The sequence below is a fragment of the Elgaria multicarinata genome, chromosome 11, assembly GCF_023053635.1.
Source record: "Elgaria multicarinata webbii isolate HBS135686 ecotype San Diego chromosome 11, rElgMul1.1.pri, whole genome shotgun sequence".
Classification (NCBI taxonomy): Eukaryota; Metazoa; Chordata; class Lepidosauria; order Squamata; family Anguidae; genus Elgaria; species Elgaria multicarinata.
In genome coordinates, this window is record NC_086181.1 from 28,665,174 (window position 1) to 28,687,681 (window position 22,508).

Sequence of the window (22,508 nt, forward strand, 5' to 3'; positions counted from 1 at the left end):
TCCTCACCCCTCATTGCACTTCCCCACACATCCCTCCTCGTACTGCACGCCCCCCCCTTTCCTTTTTGGTTCTTTTTTTAGTCTATGCAGCTAAAACTCTTCCCTCGGTAAAACAGCGCAGAACTTCTGTTTGCGAAGTAGTTGAACCGGCGAAGCAAGAGTGAGGGTGATGAAAGGTCCCCCGTCACACTCCCCCCCCCTTCAGTATCTCTTCCAGGACAATATTAGTGCTTTGCTGTCTCTGGAACTGCAGAGACAGCGGGTTGAGAAGGGGGGGAGGGGGCACCGCAGTGCAGTGTGGAAGCCCCAGAGTTTGCAGTGCAAAGCAGGCATTCGGCAATCCATACCCGTCCCCCCCCCGCCCCAGGCAGCTGGTCTCGAGGGTGCAAGGCCAGTCAGGTCTCTTCATCCACCCACCCACCCACCCCTTCTTCCCCCACACAGTTGGGAATGAAGCCAGAAAAAAGTTACAGCAGGAAGGAAGACGGGAAGAGAAGGCAGGAGGGTTGGGGAGGGGAGCCGGGAGGCCGAGAAGTAAGGACTATACAAGGCAATGCTGCATTCAGATGGGCATCGCGTCAGGGATTCATAAACGAGCAGGTTCGGAGCTCAAACCAGCACCTTCTCTCTCCGTACAACTGTGGCTCCCCTCATCCTTGCCCCGCTCCATGCAGTTAAAGAAGGTTTGCCCTGTAACTATGGCAGAACCAGCCACGGTTATTCTGCCTATAACTGTGGCAGAACCAGAGAGAGAGAGGAAGTGAGATACCAATAGCTACTAAGGACTGTAAGGGGGGGGGGGTTGAAAGAGCTGAGCTTCATGCCCCAGCCACAATTTTTGAATTAACTGAGAGGCTGCAAAGAGGCTGTTTGGCCCATATCCACTATTCCCCCTGCCCTATATATACATTAGAATGAATGAAAGAACTGGGCAAGAGCAGGTAGACAACCTGATGGATGGATGGACGGTATAGGAAATAGATTGCTAGGCCAAAATGCATATGTACTCTTTCTATAAAAGGTCTATCCAATATGCAGAGACACATTTTCCTAGTTTCCATTCACTCTCTGCACATACCATCATGCATATTTTATAGGAATGCATCGGGAGGCTAGGGCTACAAAATCTGTACCCAGGCATATTTGATAGCTGCATGTAAACCCCTGTGCATTGGAGAGGAGTAAAGTGTGTACGTAGACAGAACTTATAGGCAGTGCACAAAGCGGACACACAAATCCTTCTCTCCCTCTTTCTCTCTCTTCCTTTCACATCACCACCTTTCTCTATATGTTTGTGGCTTTCATTTTTCTTTTAATCTGGATAATGCCCCAGCTTTGATTCTGGAAGCAGTTTTAAGTCCCTTCAAGGTATATAGACAAGGAGAAAAAAGTTGATCTCTGTATATATCTGTATCACGCACAATTACAATTAGTTGGGTTAATATGTAGACACTCACGCATATTGTATGGATAGAAGAATAGATTGCTTTCCATGAATGTGATCACATTCACAAGATGGGCAGCGTAATCTTAGGCGTGTTTATTCATAAATAAAACCCAGTGGGACTTACTTTCTAGAAAATGTGCTTAGGGTTGCAGTCTTAAGTTTTCCTCTCTGGGTACCTAAATTGCCTGTACTCATAAATTGGAGACAGGGCACAGATCAGAGTAGGAACATGTGCTTGCACTTGGGAAAAGTAAATAAAGCATTTCTGACTACTCCATACATTACATTTTCCCCAACACCAATATCATGTGCTTTGTCACATATTAAGTGTGGCAGGAGTGTTTATTTCACCTTCAATGTATGGATAAGAAACTCATCCACATACTCAGAACATAAACTCCTGACAGGTGAAGTCCTACATGGCAGCATGAACAATTAGGAAAAGTATTATATACAAAATCTATCACCGTTGCCATTATTATTATTATTATTATTATTTATTTATATAGCACCATCAATGTACATGGTCAGATTCCTCTATATGTTTATGAAATATGTGAACTTTTTGGGCTATATATTCACAGCTTTTTGAGATATACAGATGAAGGCAGTGGGGGCAGTTAACTCAGGAGAAATCTATTTCCAGTAGGTAAAGTCCAGTAAGTAAAGGTCTATCTAGAATAAATGAGGTCATACAACATACCAGGAACTTGAATAAAGGAGAACAGCTGATAAGTATCTTTTACTACAGCAGTATTTTTGAACACCCAGATCCTTGTTCGAGGTACATCTGCATTACTGAGTCAAATAAGAAACTAGGAACCAACTTCAGCATCATATAAAATTGATGTTTTTTCCCCCCTTCCTGCCAGTCCTGCAAATCTACGATCTGGGTTAAAATCTGATATACCCCTTCTGTGTATTCAGCTATAAAGTTGAGCCTTGGCCCCAGAAAAGTTGATGCATCCTAAGTATTTGTGTCTGTCCAGCAGAGTGAGAGCTAGGACCAGTTTCTGAGCTAAGGGAATTTATTTTTAACCAAGTTCACCTCTGCCTTCCCTGTGCCATCCTCACCCGCAATGTGCACCACGTTTCTTTTTATACTTGATACTGGAAGTGAAGGCAAAGTCTCTTTGGCCTACAGCAGGCGCTAGTGACACGATGCCCCACATTTTGCAACAGGGTGCATCAGCTTTTTATTCTTTTCGCAAACCAGGCACACATTTTTCAGAGTGTCCCTTTGTTGAAGATCCTTGTTCACCTCCTTTCATATTAATTCTCTTGTCTTCATCTTCCCTGCATGTCTTTTTTTTAAAAAACAACAGCACAGAAATTCTGGTTCAACGTCTTAGGGAATTCAAAGAAATGAGGAGGGGGAGGAGAGGAGAGGACTTTTAAAAAAATGCTTTTAGTGACTCTTGTGAATAATGACTGCAGAAAGAGAACAGATTCCGGATGCTGGCAAGAGACAGCTAAAGAGGGTGGCTACTCTTATTTGTACAATGTGGGGCTCAGGCTGGGACCCTGGTTCTCCAGCCTACCCCGGCATTAGACAGACTCATCTCTAGTCAGAGAACCCAGAAGTTCTGTCTCTCAAAAGCCCTTCCTTTACTTTACCAGCCTTTGTTCCTCGCCCAGAGAACCCAGAAATCCTAACCAGCCTTGGGAAGGCTCCCTTCTCATGGAACCCAGTTTGCCCTAGATGCCAGCTCTGCATATATTAACCTCCTAGATTCAACACTCCCACAAAGAGAATCCAAGTTTGAACTCCCAAAGCACTTTATCCCACTCTCCCATTTTAAGCCCTCTCCCCAGATCCCACTCCCATCATGACAGTCCAGGAACTGACTGTCCATACACACACACTTTGTGTCCCCACCCCACCTCCCATGACTCTTCCTGCCTAGCTATTCAGACCTAGGAGTACCTTCCCCTATTCCCCAGAGTAACTCCTCATTCCTTGCATCCAAAATCATAGCATGTAATTTATCTCTGCTCTAAATCACTACATCCGAGGGTCAAAATGTCAGGAAGGTTGTTACTGGGGCAATATCCAGCCGCAACGTATAGATTCAAAGTGTGTAGGCTAGACCTATACGTACTCTTGAAGCTTCCTGTCTACCCACCTGATTTTCATCCATGATCCAGGAGTACTGGCTTCATTTCCTGCCCTCCACCCTATCCAGCCCTCCCACACCTTTACCAGAAGGCCCAGAAATCTCCCAGATACTTTCATATGCACACCCTTGTGTTGTATTCCGCTTGGATTTGCAAGACCTCCCTCAAAAATCCAGGAATCCGAGCACCCCACTCCTTCCCCACTTTCCATCACACTAGACTCATCCCCCACTTCCAACTCACCCCAGAAGTGCTGGCTTTCCATTCAACCCTTCCTCCCCTTCTGCTTGACCTCCTTACATACCTTTTACAAAGATCTCAGGAGTTTTGAAAAAAAAAACACCTTTCCCAATTCCACTAGACTCCAATGTCTTTCCCCAAGAACTTAGATGTTCTGGATCCCTTTTCAACCCCTTGCCCCATAGGTCTCCATGCTAAGCAAATCCTCCTCCCTGCCCCCACGTCCTCACCCTCCAGTGTGATGGGAAAAGGCCCCTTTCCAAGGTGCTAAAATTGGGCTATTGCGGTTTAATCCATTCCTCCGCTTCTTTTGTCGCTCTCCATGGTACTGAACTGCAGCGTTGCAGCCAGCAATAGCAGCAGAGGGAGAGAAAATACACACACACACACACACACACGCACACACACACACGCAAAAGAAAAAGATGCTTTCTTCCTGCTTCTAAGCATTCCATGATGCTTTGAATTAAAAAAGAAATAAACAGGAGGAAGAAAAGGATAAAACTGGAGAGAATATTAATGAATTAGCGCAGGCTGTCAGGTGCTGATGGAGGGGGTTGACATACGCAACGTCCCGTTTAGCTTTTATTATTATTACAGTGGAGAGGAAGCAGAACAGAAACATAGGCACTGCAGCCCTGGAGGATGGTTTCTGTGTATGTGTGCTGGGACTGAGGAGTGTGTGTGTGTGTGTGTGTGTGTGTGTGTGTGTGAGTGGGGGACATTATTGTTTGAGGATCTTTACTTCATTGCATAATTGTTTAAGAAGAGAAAGTTGATGCAGATTTTGCAAGACAGGGGTAAAGATGGAGCAAATGCCAGTTGGAGGATGGCTTTCTTGAAAGAGGGTGAAGGCTGACAAAATGACAGCTATATTTATCACCAGCCATACCCCATTTGTTTAGCATCCTTGGACTTTTTCTGATGCCAGAGCAGAAGGAACTGTGTGGGGCAAACTTTTGGAAAGGGGACAACAATGCAGGAGGCCAGGAAGGGTGAGGGAATGCTGGAAGTCAGGCTCTTGTTTCAACAAGGATGCAACTTCCACGCCCCCGCCATGTTGTCCTGGATTGAAACTGGCCTGCCAAATGCCTTGCTCTCCCCCACTCCCCATCACATCTCTCTCCAGTGCCTTTTGGGTCCTGTTCCATTTCTTCCCCCTCCTCAAACACCAATGTGCTAATCTCAGCTTGTTTTCTACCCCCATCTTCAAACCAATCTCAACTCTTCCACTCCTCCCATCACACAGCCAACCCCACTGTGTTGAAACTGATCTCCTGCCTCAGCCTTCATTCCACCCTCCTGAAATTAATATGTCAATCCTTCTCCCTTGCCACCCAGCCCAAGACTTCCTGTCCTTTTTGCTTTCAATGCTAAACCCCACCTCTCAGATTTCTCTCAACTCCCTTTTCTTGAAACACATCTAATCTCGTCTTTTTTAAACCCAGTTCCCGGGCCTAATGCCCACCTCACTTCCAGCCCACCCACCGCTCACCCAACTGTGATACACAGCAATCACCTTAATCTAGAGAAGCCCTCCCCAGCATGACGGCCTCCAGATGTCTTGGATTGCAGTGTCCATCAGCTCTAGCCATGGTGTTGGCTGGAGATGGTTGGAGTTGGAGTCTAACACATCCAGAGGTATTGGTTTAGGGAAAGCTGGCTTACACCGTGAACAATTTGTTAGTTCTTTAACATTTACAAGGCTCTTGATTGTTTTGCAGTGACAGACTAACACGGCTACCCCCTCTAAAAATGAAAAAATGGGAGGCACTCCAAAATACCTCACTTGATGAGGACTACAGCTTGAGCTCCTTCAGTGCCCTCATCTGTGTTCTGCCACTAGAAGTTTTACTTTTCCCTAATCCCACCCCCTCATTCTACTTGCCTACTTATTTTGTCACTCCCTATCCCCATTTTTAAATATTTTTTCTGGAAACAGGACAAACTGATCTTCAGGGTCAACTACTGCTGAAATCCCTGCACTCTGCAGTGACCTAACTCTTAACAACTGTCCTATTATATAACTTCCACCCATACAGTACAGACCATTTTTCTCTAGTTCCTATTGTGTTGGAGTGGGGGTTATTGAAATGGCAAAGGGGGCTCCCTAAAGAGGGTTACTTGTTCTTCTCTGATGGCTCTGTGCACATTTGCGCATTTCAAGAAGAGATAAAACTGGCATCCTGTGTGGCTTCAGATCTTACTTTCTGCCCTAGAGAACCCAGGAGCCCTGGGCTTTCTAATCCTCAACAACCCCCATTCCTATTCTCAGATGTCCAATCATCCCAGCATCCCTCCTGCTCTGGTCACACCAAATCCTTTTGAAGCATTCCGGATTCTCAACAGCTCTTTCTTTGATACGCCCAGACTTCACCATGAATATCTAGAAATCTGGCTCTTTAATCTACACACACACACACAAACACCCAGCACATCCCCACCTGACACCTTCCATATGTTCTAGACTACAACTCCCAGGATTCCTGACCATTGGCTATACCGGCTGGGGCTTGGTCCAAAATATCTGCAGGTTGGGGAAGGCTGTTCTAACCCATGAGAACAGGGTCCTCTTTCCTGGGAATCCAGAAATCTTTCACAGAATAATACCCGTAGTCCAAGTTCCACATTCGTAGGCAATGGGGTGAGGAATGGAAAGCGAGGGTTATCTAAGGGGTGAGTTTCTCCTTTGCCTCTCGCGCAAGGAGAGGCAGATGACTCATGCACCTCGCATAGTGACCGATGAGCACCTCATGATATTTGCTGGATCTGAGCTGAACATTCCCTCCTCCCCCCTTCAGCTGCCCAACGTGTAGAATGGAAACTTTGAATGGCTAAGAGACAGAGCCAAGGTCATCCCAGGGAATCTGTGGTGGCAAAGCCACTTCCCCACCCCTCCTGATCTTTTGTCCACCACCAAACACACCGCTCTATCTTTTCCTTCCCTCCTTCTCACCCCTGCTGGATTCCCCATCTGCTACTACAATATGCTCCCTCATTCGTTTTGGGCAAAGGGGGGGGTATTCCTGTGCCGACAGAAGGGCAGCTGGATTTCTAGAGTGGGGGTGGGGGTGAGGGGATTGGGTTTGCCAAGGGGGGGAGGTGAGGAGAAGCGTCTAGAGGATTTCTGACTTTTCAAGCAGGGTCCTAATAGGTTGGGGGGAGAACTGAAGACCTAACATTTGGGAGTTCTCTGTAAGAAGAGAGGTTCAAAAGGTGGCAGAGTCTTCTCTTTCTGACATTCCCATTCCTTCTCTTTGACCTTGCATCAGCCTCGTCCCTGACCGCCACCCCCACTGCCACAAATTCTTTCCAGGAGCAGCTATATGAATACTATTCTTCCTCTCTCCCATGTATTCTGCCCCCAAGCACGTCTTCTGACACACACCATCTTCCCCAGGAGGCATAATTCATTATTTCTACCAAAATGATTTGAGACTCAGAGAGCTGCTAAGAGGAGGACCCAAATAGCCTCTTCCTCATAGGCATTGTGTGTGTGAGGGGGGAGGGCGGAATGAATGTAAAATGGTATGTGTGGCAGTAGCGGGGTGGGGGGTGGGGAATGGGGGTCGAGGAGGAGGCATTGCCAGCCTGTTTCCCAGTACATCCAGCAGCTGGTAATATTGTTTGAGAAATGGCTAAAGCTCTGGGTTATAAATGCTCAAAGCAATGCGCTCCTTTGGGACCTCAGAAAACCTCCCCCCCCCACTCCACCCCACAGAGAAATTAGGTGTTCCTAAAAACAGGATCAGAACAGCATTTCCATCTATCACAGTACTTCCGATTTATGCATATATCCAATCATCGGTTCTCTCCTTCTCTTCTCCTCCCTCCTCTCGTGTTCCTGGTTCCCTTGGCTTGCCCCTTCTCCTCCTCCTCCTGCTCTCCCCCCTCCACTTCCTGGGCACCGCACTGCGCTTCAAAAGAGATTCTAGGGTTTGTGTGCAGAAAGTGCTGACGGGACGGGAATTCTGTGCAGTGCAGAGATCCAGCGAGTGGAAGAGAAAGCAGCAAGGTTGCCCTGCAGAAGGAGCTGGGGATGGAGTGTGTCTGTGTGTGTGTGTGCGTATGCCTTGATGTGGAGTGTGTGTACACATTCACGTGAGAACGGAAGCATGTGCCTGCATTGCACAGGCTTTACGATCTCTGTGTTGGGACATGCATGTCAACTGTTTATCGAAGCATGTGTGGGGCTACGTGGATCTATGTGTAGCACGCCCAAGTGCTGTTGTCTAGGAGAGCCATGCTAAATGAAAGAATAGAGGTGTGTTTAGGCACACAAATGTAGAAAAGTGCTTTGACGTGTCCATCACACCAAAAGATGTGTGTGCATGCAAATCCAGCTACCCCCATGATAATCTACATATGTATGGAGTGTGTGTGTGTGTGTATGTGTGTTACATATAAATGTGTGCACACGGGGGGGGAGTGCTTATGCGTAACAACAAATGATGTACATGGAATGTGTGTGTGCATCTACTTAAGGGAATATGTATTTGTGTCTGAGTATGCACATATGCAGGGCTTTGGTTGCAGCCCAGTCGGGAGTTAAGTCAGCTTAAAACTAATTGAAATCAGTACAGCGATGAGCTTGCTTGCACTCTGGGTAGATTTCCTTGGTGGTATATGTGTACAACTGCAGATTTATGTGTGTATGCACAGTTCTCCAAGACTTTGTTTGGTCAAGACAGAATCAGAGAATAGTGGAAGGAACGCATGAAAGTATGCTACTTTGTGTGTACACTCACACTAGGGACTGTGTAGTGTGAATGTACACACAAAGCACTGAGCATATGAGTAGGATGAATGTATTGAATAGAGTTAGGTTGACCGTAGGTTGACTATGGGAGAAAGTATTGTGTGCATGTGTACATGGGTGTAAGCGTGTGTACAGTGTATACAGTATCAGCTCCAGGTTTTTGAGTGCCCTTGGGCAAGAGACACTTTTTTGTGGGCCCTCTTCTCACCGCCATTGTCACCAGATGCTACTGCTCCTCCTCCTCTTTCTCATCCTTGCTACCTCTTGCTTGCTTGACAGGCTGAGAGCCAGGGGGCATCTGCTGCTCCTTTCACCCCTACCATTGTCTACACCAGAGTGAGAGGCAGGTGAAAAAGCAGGTTGCAGTGGTAAAGAGGAACAACTCCAGGGGGCTCTTGCCTGTGGGCCCCTACTAGTTTATAGGCCCTTGACAGGTGCCTTATCATACCTACCCTTGAGACTAGCCCTCTACCTATGTGTGGACTTGTGTATAAGCAGAAGACTTCCAGAGGATCAATTATATAGGTGTGTGTGTGTTTGTGTGTGTGTGTGTACAAGCAAAGGAACACTGGGTTAGAAGAGCAAATTGCTTGGTGTACACATGTGAATGGCAATGCTTTGCTATGTGCATCAACACAAAGTGTGTGAGAGCATGAGCAGAGAGAGTACATGTAGGTAGGTGTGTGTGTGTGTGTGTGTGTGTGTGTGTGTGTGTGCATGATTGTTATACAGTTGTGGAGACATGGCTGAACAGCTGGAGGGCTGTACACGGAGACACGTATATAGAAAACGCACCCTTGAGGACAGCTCTAGTGTGCAGTGACAAAGCATTTTGGGGTGAGATAGCAACTGCATATTGTAGGTGCATACCCAACGCTTCCTGAACAATCAGAGTCTGTGGGTGCGTACCCAGTGGGGAAAGTGAACCAATGCTGAATTATGTGTGGAATGCACATGTGCAGGAGAGCACATGACTCTTCGCGTCATTGCTTTCCTTCGCAGCTTTTTTCCAAGGTGCCAAAGGAGGGGAATGGTACAGCAGAAGGTGTCTGGGTGCTGAGCATATAACACAGTTCTGAAGCTTCAGCAGAAACCACCTGGCACGCTTTATTCATTAATCCAAACACAGGCATTAGGGTCGTTGAGAAGCTCCATGTCAGAAAAATGGCAAGGATGAATGAAACGAGAAAGGAGGGGAAGGAAAAGTCAGGTCCCAGAATTTCCCCATGGGTAATTGAATAGGGTTCAAGTCCCCAGTTCAGCTCCTAAATTGCAGGGTGATCCCTTTCCCTTTTCTTTGATCATCTACAATTCCTCCTCTCCCAAAAGGAAATAGTAGTGATCTACCCCAAGATGGCCATGCGAGGTTTAAGGTAATGCCATATGGGTAAAACAAATAAATAAAATCCTGGACCAGAGTGATCCAAATCTTACACCAAGGGAAAACAAATTATGCAACCTGCATATATCATGCCATTGACGGGATGATTGTAATCATCAGGGCAAGAAACTTGTTTTCTTACAACTCAGGCTGAGGTCATCCCTTTGGATGTTCAGTTCTGCACCAGTTATCAAATTCTGCACATGCATAGTGCGATTGCCAACATGTGGAACACTGAACCTTTATTTCATTGTATTAACACCTTCCTCTTTCTCTAAAGAGGATCCCCAAACAGCACCCTTAGCAGCAGCCCTTGTGAGTATAAAGAGGGGCGATAGTACAGCAGCAGACCTATGCTGAAAGTCCTCGGGTAGTGAACACTGGCAAAGAGTTTCTGCTTGGAGAACTACAGTCAGTAAGGGCAGGTGGTAATGGGCTGGGTCAGGGATGGGCAAATGGTACATTGGGAGGCTTCTGGGTGGTTTGCGGTAGATTAGCAATGGCTTCTGACTCCTAATCATTTAACAATTAATTTTTGTGAACTGCCCAGAGAGCTCCGGCTATTGGGCAGAATAAAAATGCAATAAATAAATAAATAACAATAGCAACAACAGAAAGGCTTCTCCCCAGTGCTTACCTTCAATTAGACTGCTAACATTTCTGACCAATATTAATTCAGATGCAGGTCATCTAAGTATATGGCTCATGAGGGACAGCAGGCAATTGGCTCTACCTCTGAGCCACCATTTTGTACTGGGTCCCACTCCCCTAAGCTGCCATTTTGGCTCCAATTGGTGAACCTCAGAGTGTTAATAACAATAAAAGTAGATCCCACAAGCTTGAAATCTGCCCATACCTAGGCTTGATGATCCAGTGATCTGATGTCTGTAAATTAGTGTCCTATGCTTATCTCACACCCAGAGAAACACGCCTCAGAAAACGTCACAAACCATTGCTGGGCCAGTTGTGACTTGTAAACTTCCCCCCTCCAGCTCTCATAGTCTTACACATGCAGCAGCATGAGATGGCAGAATGGACTGCAGGTATGTGGGTGGGGGGGAATATTACTTTTGAATGTTCAAGTTCCCCACATCAAAGAATAACAACACAGCTCCCTGCAAGAAGAAAACTAGCTGGGCTACATTTCTAGTTGCGGGGGATTATAAAAAATATTGGGAACATTTTAAAAATGTGACCTTTCACACCTTTGTGAGGTGCACTTCACTCTACCGTTGCAACCCTTAGTTTCCTGCCCATCTTCTCATGATTTCGGAAGGGGTAGGGGGAGTGAGAAAGGGAGTTGGGAGATTTACCATCTTCTTGAGGCACACCTGAGTATTGTTTTCTGGGGGAGGGATTGATGCAGTGCAGCCACCTTCTCCACCCTGCTGCCTTTCAGATGTGTTATACCAGCCTTCCTCAACCTGGGGCGCTCCAGATGTGTTGGACTGCATCTCCCAGAATGCCCCAGCCAGCTCTGCTGGCATTCTGGGAGTTGTAGTCCAACACATCTGGAGCACCCCAGGTTGAGGAAGGCTGTGTTATACTGTAACTCCTCTCTTTCCCAACCAGCCTGGCCAATGGCAGCAGGTTGAGGAAGGCTACTTTAAAGGATGTGGCTCTTTCTCTGGGGGGATTCAATCTTTTACAAGGATGTGTGAGCACTAATGCTTTTCTTTCCTATCTTTCCTTGTTGAACACCCTCTCTTCCCCTCCCCCCCTCGTTTCCCCCTCCCGTTGTCCCTCTCTGTCGGTTTCCTCCCTGTGCATGTGCTCCCTTCTGCCTCCCTCCAGTACGTGGCCTTCGCCTCACTCTTCTTCATCCTCATCTCCATCACTACCTTCTGCCTGGAGACCCACGAGGCTTTCAACCACATCAAAAACAAAACGGAGGTCATCCAGACCGAGAACATTACCAGCATAAAGGTGGACTATGAGATGGAGACGGAGGCCTTCCTGACTTACGTGGAAGGGATGTGCGTCATCTGGTTCACCTTTGAGTTCCTCATGCGTGTCATCTTTTGCCCAGACAAGCTGGAATTCATCAAGAGCACCCTCAACATCATCGACTTTGTGGCCATCCTGCCGTTCTACTTGGAGGTGGGCCTCAGTGGCCTCTCGTCCAAAGCCGCCAAGGATGTGCTGGGCTTCCTGAGGGTGGTAAGGTTTGTCCGGATCCTAAGGATCTTCAAGCTGACCAGGCATTTCGTAGGGCTGAGAGTCCTCGGCCACACGTTGAGAGCCAGCACCAATGAGTTCTTGCTCCTCATCATCTTCTTGGCCCTGGGGGTCTTGATCTTTGCCACCATGATCTATTACGCCGAAAGGATTGGGGCTGACCCAGACGACATCACGGGCAGCAAGCACACCGTCTTCAAGAACATCCCCATTGGGTTCTGGTGGGCGGTGGTGACTATGACGACTTTGGGCTATGGTGACATGTACCCTGAGACTTGGTCAGGCATGTTGGTGGGAGCCTTGTGCGCCTTGGCTGGTGTGTTGACCATCGCCATGCCCGTGCCAGTCATCGTCAACAACTTTGGCATGTATTATTCGCTGGCCATGGCCAAGCAGAAACTACCAAAGAAAAAGAACAAGCACATCCCACGAGCCCCACAGCCTGGGTCGCCCAACTACTGCAAACCGGACATGCAGTCTCCACATCGGAGCAACCAGGGCGACTCATGCCCCCTTGCTCAAGAGGAAATCATCGAGATCAACAGGGCAGGTAAATGGGGGGACAATGTGTGGGCAGAGATTTCTAAGGACGCAACCTATTTGGGTCAATGACATCCCTAATCTGGTGTTTTTCAAACTTCCTACCATCCAGGGACCTCTTTCCACATCTGCTGTGGAATTGCGGGAGGTCTGCCACAGAACTTATGGAAATTGAAAAAGATGCTCAGGCATCTTCAAGAGTGCACTCTCAGTTCACACGGGATGCTGGATGTGTCCGCTGGGCCCCTTCGTTGCTCCCCCCCATGTGAAATGAAAGAGCACCCTAGAATGCAGCCTATACCTCAGCCTTTCCTAAACTTGGGCCATGCTAGCTGGGGATGATGGGAACATCCCCCAGCTCCTGGTTGTCCAATGACATCTGGGGGCCTGAACCTTAGGAGTGGCTGCAGTATATCCCTTGGTGGTTGTGCATTGCAGAAGAAGACTGGGAGGGGGAAAGCTTGTCCTTCCAGAAAGCTTGTTCACCTGGAATGATTTTCCTCACTGATAAGAAACCTCTGATGAACCTCAGGACACCCTAAGACAGGGCTGGGGAACCTCTTTCAGCCTGAAGGCCAAATTCAGTTTTAGATCAGCTCGTGTGTGTGTGTGAGAGAGAGAGAGAGAGAGGGAGAGAGAGAGAGAGAGAATTCCAATGGGGCAGGGCCAAAAGTGCAAAACCAAAAAAAACCCAGTATATTGTAGCTTAATGCTTTTACAGAAAATATCTAAACCTCAAAAGAAGCATTTCAATCTTTTAGAATGGAGAGAAAAAAAGCACAAAACCTGGAAACCACCAAACGATTGGTGGTCAGGGGAAACGGCGTGAGGCCAGGGGAAGGGGGATGTAGCCATCTAGGGAACCTTAGAGGGCAGGATTGAGACTCTAAGCTTTGGCCCAGGAGCTTGAGGTCCCCCAGCCCTGACATGAGAAGAGCCGGCTCAGACCAAAGGTCCATCTAGTCCAGCATCCTGTTTCCTACAGTGGTTAACCAGATACCATCAGGAGGCCCACAAGTAAAACACGAAGGCAACAGCCTTCCCCCAGCAGCTCCATTTAGTCACTGACGGCCTTATCCTTCATGAATTTGTCAAATAATCCCCTTCTAAAGCCACCAAAGCCCGAGGCCGCCGCCACATCTCATGACAGCAAATTCCATAAATTGATGATGCGTTGTGCAAGGTAATACTTTATTTTCTCTGTCCTGAATTAATCGCTAATCAGTTTCACTAGGTGACCCCAAATTCTAGTCTTATCGGGGAGAGAGAAAAAGTTATCTCTGGAGTAATCACTTTTTCTACGTTATTCCCTGGAACATAGTTTGAAAGCCATTATTCTAATTCAACCTCAGCCCTTGGAATAATTCTTCAACTGACTCATCCCTGCTGCTCTGGACGATGGGTAATGCAATCAGTAATGTGGGAAACGGCCATTTAAAAAAAAAGTTCAAAAGATAGCTCCTTTCTGTCGCATTGTTTTTATCTTCCTTGATTGAGGTTTGTTGCATCAGGGGCTCTTCCATCCCTCTCCCCACCCAATGCCTTGTAGTCTATATCATTGTTTCTACATTGGCTGGATTTAACGAAAGAGGAAGTTTAAAGGAGGGTGATGCATGTTCCTTCCGAGTAAAATGGAGGGCTGCTTTTCAGTGGTCAGTGCAGTAATGTCACTCCAAGTGCCACATAAATGCAGAAAATGTTATTGGGTGCAAATTCAGCATCCTGGGAATCTGCTTTATTTATTCTTTTAAGCATATTTCTAGCTCTTAAGGTTATGAAGATACGTGGAGAACAACTTTTGAAATCAGAGAAGCTAGAGCGGGTGGGGGCTAAGTAGACTTTCCGGCAGTGAACCAAGGATGGGGCTTTGGTACCCGCTCTTGTTCTTTGCCCTTCCCCATGAGTTGAAGAGGAAGCAGAGTAAAATCATGCAAAATAGGTAAGGAAAAAATCTACAGCTTGCATTTCCTTGAAACAGAATTTATATTGGTTCAGATTAAACAGAACACTGTTCATACTTATTCATAAATAATATGAAAGCCACATCCTCTTTGCTGAATCAACTATTGCTGTTTCTATCTATCTATCTTTTAACTTAAAAAGCAAACTATAGTGTTCATTTTCCCTTACCACAAGCCCGTGGGGTCGGACTTTGTTATTCCCATTGTACAGATGATTGAGCCATAGCAGCTTGCCTAAGGCTACACGGACGTGTCCACAGAAGAGCCAGGAGGACCCAGGGTTGCCACATTCCAGGCCAGTTCATGATCCATTGTGTCAAAATCCAGGTGCCCAGCTCTAAAATCGGGTCTCACCCCTAACCCTGTTGGTGGGACGGGGTTCCATAGTGCGACTGAAGGAGAACAGACTCCTTTCATCATTGCATATGGGAGAGATGCTGGAAATGTGAGCCAAGACATTTTGGAACCAAAAAGTATTGAATTCCAAACACATTTCTTCCTGGTGGATGGTGCCCCATGAGTCAGATCTGTCCGTCTCCCATGCTGCTGTTCTTAATAGCACCAAAATCCGTCGCCTTGAGGCTGTTGCCTTACCTCATAGTAGGGCTGCGTCTGATCTGAGCCAAGATTATGCCAATTCACCTGACAGAAACTGGGAGAAGCAGGGAGAGCAGGGCCAAGCTTTGATTGGGGATGAGGAGGCTCCCACAGGGTTTATTTAATGGGTCTTGAGCAGGAGATAGGTTATATTAAGAGGAAGGGTTTGGCGAGGCCAAAGGCCCTAATGTTGGGAAACAAGACTGCCTCTCCCAACACTCCTCCTCCTCCTTTTGCATGGCAGCGCGCTTCAACCGTATGATATAATATGGAGATGGTGAGGTCATGATATAACTTAGGTAGGGGGACTGCTCCACTGGCTGCTTGGAGACCTGAGCTCAGAACTTCAGTCACAAAGACTGAATGGAGCCAAGTCATTAAGTTGTATCCTCAGTTCTCCCAACTATAAAATGGGAATGCTAATCACCATGAGGATTTACGTGCTAGACTACTATCTGTTGGATGCCCCAGTGCAATGATTTTCAAACTCTGTTCCCCCCAAAATTGGGGGCTCCTCAGAAGTTTATCAGCAAGTACCTTGATAACAAGCTCTGTAACTACGGACAAGCTTGTCCACCATTACCCTTCTTCCCCTGCTATGCGCAGTTGCAGGGAAACCTTGCGTACATTCTAGGGCCCCCAGAGGCTGGTGTGGCCAGGCATTTTGCTGGGACCTGTTTGCTCAAATTATGGATCTGTGTGTGGAAATGGTAGGGGTGGGGAGTCTTAATGAAATCCGCAAGGCCCATCCCCTGACTCTCACCAATTTTAGCCAAATCATACACCCTGTAGCCTTTGTTTCCAGACCAGGGGTCTGGAAACAAAGCCCTATGAAGCCCTATGAAGAGCCTATGAAGCCCTATGAAGAGCCTATCAAAGCCCTATGAAGAGAGACTGAAAGAACTGGGCATGTTTAGCCTGGAGAAGAGAAGATTGAGGGGAGACATGATAGCACTCTTCAAATACTTAAAAGGTTGTCAAAAAGAGGAGGGCCAGGATCTCTTCTCGATCCTCCCAGAGTGCAGGACACGGAATAACGGGCTCAAGTTAAAAGAAGCCAGATTCCAGTGGGACATCAGGAAAAACGTCCTGACTGTTAGAGCAGTGTGACAATGGAATCAGTTACCTAGGGAGGTTGTGGGCTCTCCCACATTCGAGGCCTTCAAGAGGCAGCTGGACAAGCATCTGTCCGGGATGCTTTAGGGTGGATTCCTGCATTGAGCTGGGGGTTGGACTCAATGGCCTTGTAGGCCCCTTCCAACTCTGCTATTCTATGATTCTATGGTTCTACAAACGGTAGCTAAGATGCCGACGCAAAAGGTAAGGGGGATACCCAGGGTACTTTGTTTTGCACAGGGGTTCAGCAGCAGGCTGATGGACGCTGACAGGGTTATCAGGGCACGGAGTTTGAGGGCTTTCCTCTCTCACTCACTCACTCTCTCCTTCCCACTTTCCTCTTTTTGTGTTCTTAGTTGCTGTGCTGATTCTCGGCTGTGGCGCAAAAACTGCCCATTCTGCTGCACAAAAAGACCTGATTTAGCTGTTATTCAGGGCAAGGCTATCTAGGGTAGCCCATCTTGGCTGTGGATGAAGTTTGTCCTTCCAAAATGACTCATACGCTAACGTCGAAGGGCCTGTTTTGGCAATTTGAGACACTTTTGATTAAGAATAATTCTTTTTTCTTCTGTGGATGGACGGGGGTGGAGAGAAGAAGGAGTCAAGGTTGGCAGCCATGCTGGGCTTTAGGTGATTTAAAAGCACTGGAGCTTTTTATTTTGATTTACTCTTAGAGGTGGCCCAGTAGCAGTTTGTAGGGGGAAAGAAACTGAATCAGGATGGAAGGGCATGTGCCAAACCATATGTTGCCCTCCTAACTCCTTTTCTTTTTGGGCAGAGAATGAATGTATGAAGATTGCCTGGCATTGGTTGCTCTTATGCAGAGATAAGGGGATGATTCTTGCCTGCATTCTTGCGCACAGAAAGAGCATCCTAAATACCCAAAATGCACTGGGGCTTGAGCAGCAGATGGGTCCCTCTATGAGCTGGCAAGGACAATTGGGTTGCTGGCAGGGAATCCCACAAGGGAGACAGTCATGCACATCCCCAGCAAAGGCTGAGAGCCAGGATGCCTGGGTTCCCTAAGAATGGGGGGAGGGATCTGTGAGTCAGGGTTTCTTCATTCGTTCAGAGAGAATTTGGTATTTTGGAATGGCGGGGGGGGGGAGATGAGGGATGCAGGAGTATGGCCTCTTGAGAACTTTTAAGATGACTGAGGCCATAGCTAGACCTAAGGTTTATCCCTGGATCGTCCAGGGGTCAAACCTGTTCATCTAGGTGACACACAGGGGATCCAGTGCTCAGGCAGGAGTGAACCCTGGATGATCCCAGGATAAACCTTAGGTCTAGCTGTGGCCTGAGTTGAGAATGACTCCTAGAAGAAAAAAGTCGTGGGGCTAATACCTTCTTGGATCAAGCTGAATGGGGGGCAGGACACATTATTACTTTGGGGCAGTGAAGTTGCAGGAGAGGAGTGACACCAAAATACTCAAATTTTGTGACTGAGGAATGGGAGCACAGCCTTGGATCACAGCCTAAAGAATATCTCATGGTGAATGTAGCTGATCACGATCACCATCCTCTTGCACGGCGCAAACAGATACATAGAATTCTGCTTCTCCTGCTCTTCGGTGCCCACTCACCCAGCAAATTCTCAAAGACAGGCAACAAGGCGGAGGCGGGGGAAGGTTGCATGCTGGAGGGCCCCCAGGGCTTGCGGCCAGTTCCTGCCATGCTCTCCAACCGCTCCAGTTGCCCCGGGCCAGAAAGGCCATTTGCAGCAAGTGCAGTGGAGGAGCAAGGATTCACTTAATTGGACAGGATCTTGGCTGTGCATCGAACATGGCAGGGGAAGGCCCAGGGGGGGAATACAGTGGTTAGAACATCTAATGCTCTTAGGGAAAACACATCAGCCACTGTATAACTGCTCCCTTCCCCTCAATCCCTCAGCCCACAATTTTACCTCAGCTTCTTTTACCTTGGTAACAACCTTGCATTTCCCACCTAGGTTCCTGATACCCCAGTAAGTGCCTCTCTTTCCCCAAAGCAACCATTTCCCTGCAACTCCTTCAACTAGGGGTGCTTCCAGTTGAAGGGCTGCTAGCAGTATGAGCGAAAAGGCATTATACAGCTGTTCTGTCTTTTCCTCCTTAACGGACTTTTTTCTGGTAAGGAAAAAATAAAGATGGAAGAAGCAGCGGGAAAACCCGGGAGGTTTATGAGTGGAAAACAACAACATCTGGACACCCTGTAAAATTCCCCGAATGAGGCAGGGCGATTGCACAATAAAAACCTCATTTGGAAGCACCTTAGGTTTGCATTGTCATTTCGTTATACAGGTAACAGTCATATTCCATCTTGCTTGCCCACCCATCCTATTTCTACTGCAACATCTTGTGAACTCCATGCTAGGAAATGCTACAGATGCTAATAAAAAAAATTACATCAAAAATGGCTTTACCAATAGGCAATGTGAAATGGTTGCCTCAGGTGGTGGTTGTGAGCACCATTAAGTGTGGCAGTGTGTGTGTATATATGGCCATTTGGATTTTCAGCCAAAATGTCCAGTATTGTATGTCAGACTACTGGTTAAAGGCATAGGAGCAGGGCCAATTAAAACCTCACAATCCCTGAGGAAAGTTTCCTGTAAAGCAATATAACCTGTTTGATTCTTTTTAAACAAATAAGAGATATGTGCTCTGGTGCTGGAAAGGGGAGCTCATATTTTTTAAAAAATGTAAAGAAGAGAAAGTTCTGGAAATAGCTGAGTCTTCTTGTGAGGAGGACACTATTTTTGTTTATCATGTTAGTGATTTATTTTTTTAAGTTCTATTTGAGTATTGAACAAATGAGTATGCATCCTGAAAAGAAATAGCAGGAGGGAAGAATTAAAACAAAACAAAAACTTGCAAAATAATATTAAAAACTGTGCGGGCATGATGAGGGGAAACTGTATCTCTTCTCGGTGATGTCACAGACACTGGTACCAACATATAGCAGTATCATTAGCAATGGAGATACTAGTTGGGGAGGGCAGAGAATCCAATTTCCCTCAGCTATACCGCTTTGTACTTTGAATGCAGGCAGAACAAAATGTCTGTATAATGGAGGGCCTGGAGGGATGAGTTAGAAGAGTACTGTTGTTTCTCAAAAATGGAACAGTCTGTTCAAGCCTGAACAGAGGTCCAGAATCTCTTAGTCTGAACACTTCATGGTTGGCCAGTATTAAGGTTCTGCCTCTTCCAAAATCACTTACAGGGAAACCCAGGCAGTTGTCAAAGCAATCCCAGTTTATTGGGAACCACTTGAACACTTCGCCCATTGTCATTTTGCCAGAACTTGCCAAAGTGACTTTGGTTGCGTAATGTGAGAAAGAGAATGTAATGCCAATTATTTTATTTGGGCCTAGTTACACTTGGCGTAGTTTGTTTAGCTCTGGGCGGAACAGTTTAAGAAGAATGTTGACAACAGATTCTGAGCAGAGCTACAAAGATGCTAAAGGGTCAAATCATATGAGGAAAGGCTGAAGGAACTGAGTATGTTTAGCCTAGAGCTGTGGTTTTCAAGCTGTTCCAAGGAATCCTCTGCGACATTTGGGGATTCCACAGAGATGTGCAACTTTCCCCCCCCCCCCCAAAAAAAAAGAAGAAGAAAGAAGAAGAAGCCCCTAAGGGCAGGAAACATAGGGGGAAAGATTGGGGGAGAGAAGTCTATACAACAATTGTCAGGTTTTTGTAGAATGTCAGAAAAAGAAAGAGCACTTGTTCATCCTGTTTGCCAAAGAGCAGAATAAGAAACAATGGGATTTAATTTAGGACTGATAGTTTGGTGTCAGTACGAATGAGTGTGCAATACGTGTGCAGTTGTTGATCATTTGTTGCACAGGATCCTAAGAGACACCTTTGTTCAAAGAAGGATAACTGTTTCTTCATTATCATATTTTGCCAGTACTCAAACATCATTATTTTGTCATTCGGCCAATGAGGTTGTTCTTTAGTGTGCCTATTGTTATTTGAAGTATTGTGTGGAATGTCATTGCACAGGCGTCATAGGAATCTGATGGATCAGGGCCTGTGATCTCACCAGTGCTGAAAGATATTCCTCTTCCCCTATGTCAGCATCATTCTGTGGGTTTTTAAAGTTTTGTTCTAATATCGTTTTTCAAAATTATGATCTGTGATAGCAAACCAATGAAGCCTCACCCATTCAAGTCATCAAATGATAGGTGTCACTGTCGGGTACAATAATATCAATTGTGACATCTGAGAATATCACAGTCATATAATACAAAATGGATATTATTTCACACTATTGTAGCTCCATGAATGAAAACCTCAAAGCCCTCTAAATGCCCTTTATCTGTACATTTTTGACCTGGTAGCCCTAGCAACTTTAGTGAGCTACTCTGTATTTTTTTTTCAAATTGGTCAGTGAGCTGTGTAAAAAATACCCTTTTGTGCTGGCTTTCTTTCAGGGCATTTCCACACTACTGATTTTAATTGGTTGGTAAACAGTCTAATTGTCATGGCTTCCAACATAGAAGCTTGAAACTGTTTTACAGAGGTTCTGAGACCTTTCACAGAACTACAATTCCCAGGGTTCCCTGAGGGAGACTCATTATCCATAACACATATGGGGATCCATTCTCTATTTACTATCATATATTGACTGAGATAACAAATGTCCTCCTTGTAATGCCCTTTAGCCACTCTCTTTGTGAGTACAAGAGGTGGCTACATAGGCAATTTATTTACATAAACTGAACTTGAATATAGACCAATTATATAATAAGTAGTGGGGGATAGTCCTTTTTTCCCTGACATGAGAATACAGCTAACACTAATTTTTGAACACACTTTAAATCTGGCCCAAATCTCTGAAATCTGAACTTTTGAAACTCACCATCATTGAAGCATTTTAAGCCTTGAACATAAAGTAATAATGTGATGGATTAATTTGCCAAAAAGTCAGTAGTTTACATCTGTTTTGTAAGAAGTAAAACTGAACCTTCCTCATTCTAAAAACATCCATTGTAAAGAACATTACTTTGAATTTTCAGAAGCAAGTTTGAGAGAATATCTTAAGACATCCTCCCCCACCCTTTCCTCAAAACGTGTTGTAGCTCTAAGAACATAAGAACAATCTTATTGGATCATTCTGTTCTCCACAAGGGTCAGCCAGATGCCTATGGAAAGCTCACAAGCAGGACATGAGCACAGTAACACCCTCTTGTTCATGTTCCCTGGCTAACGGGAAAAATAAAATGAATAAACTGGTATTCGAACACATATTGCCTTCAGTACTGGACATACTATATAGCCATCATCACTAGCAGCCATTGATAGTTGTATCCTCCATGAATTTGTCTAATCCCCCTTTAAAGCCACCCAGATCACTACTTCTTGTGGAAGCAAATTCCATAGCTTAACTATGTGCTATGTGAAGAAAAACTTCCTTTTTGTGTGTTCTAAATTTCCCACCACTTTGCTTCATTAAACGATCCTAGGTTTTAATATTATGATAGGGGGAGAAAAAAAAAGTCTGGCTCCAATTTCTCCACACCATGCATAGTTTTATACACCACTATTTTGTCCTGGCTTATTCACCCTTTCTTACCCTAAGCTAAGTGGGAAGGATGGCATTTATTTATTTATTACATTTTTATACTGCCCAATAGCCAAAGCTCTCTCCAGGAGCTTGAGGTGGCTTTTAACATCTGCCTCACGTTTCTTTCTCCCTTCCTCTTTCCTCAAATCCCTTCCTAGATTCCAAGCAGAATGGTGATGCGGCAAATGCAGCGTTGGCTAATGAGGACTGCCCCACAATTGACCAGGCCTTGTCACCTGAGGAGAAGTCGCCTGTCACGCCTGGCGGCCGTGAGCGCTACAACCGTGATCGAGCCTGCTTCCTCCTCTCCACAGGTGACTTTGGGCAGTCACCAGATGGGAACATCCGAAAAGGTACATACTTGCGCACCATTTCTGCCTTGCTTCTTTCTGCAAAGGCATGTACAACAACCCCTTCACCACCACCACCACCACCACTGCCACCACATTGCCATAGCAAAACCACCTTTCTGAGATAAAAAAAGACAACTGCCAATGTGTAGTTTATTTAAATATAAGCCAACTATTGAGAATAATGTGTGAGGAAATTAGGTCAGGGAAAAGATCAGGACACATTAAAATGGGGCAGATGGTGTCCTAGCAAAGAAAGGGCCTCTGTTTGCCC

The 22,508-nt window shown here is 46.0% G+C and overlaps 1 protein-coding gene across 3 annotated transcripts in view; it reads left to right on the forward strand.

Annotated features, from left to right (window-relative positions):
• The window catches only part of LOC134406123 (potassium voltage-gated channel subfamily C member 1-like), a 47,331-nt gene that overhangs the window by 3,317 nt on the left and 21,506 nt on the right, over positions 1-22,508 (forward strand). For all 3 annotated transcript variants that reach the window (XM_063137401.1, XM_063137400.1, XM_063137399.1), the window contains exons 2-3: positions 11,740-12,673; positions 22,043-22,237. In XM_063137401.1, the coding sequence (XP_062993471.1) occupies positions 11,740-12,673; positions 22,043-22,237 (1,129 nt within the window). The remainder of the gene's footprint in view (positions 1-11,739; positions 12,674-22,042; positions 22,238-22,508) is intronic.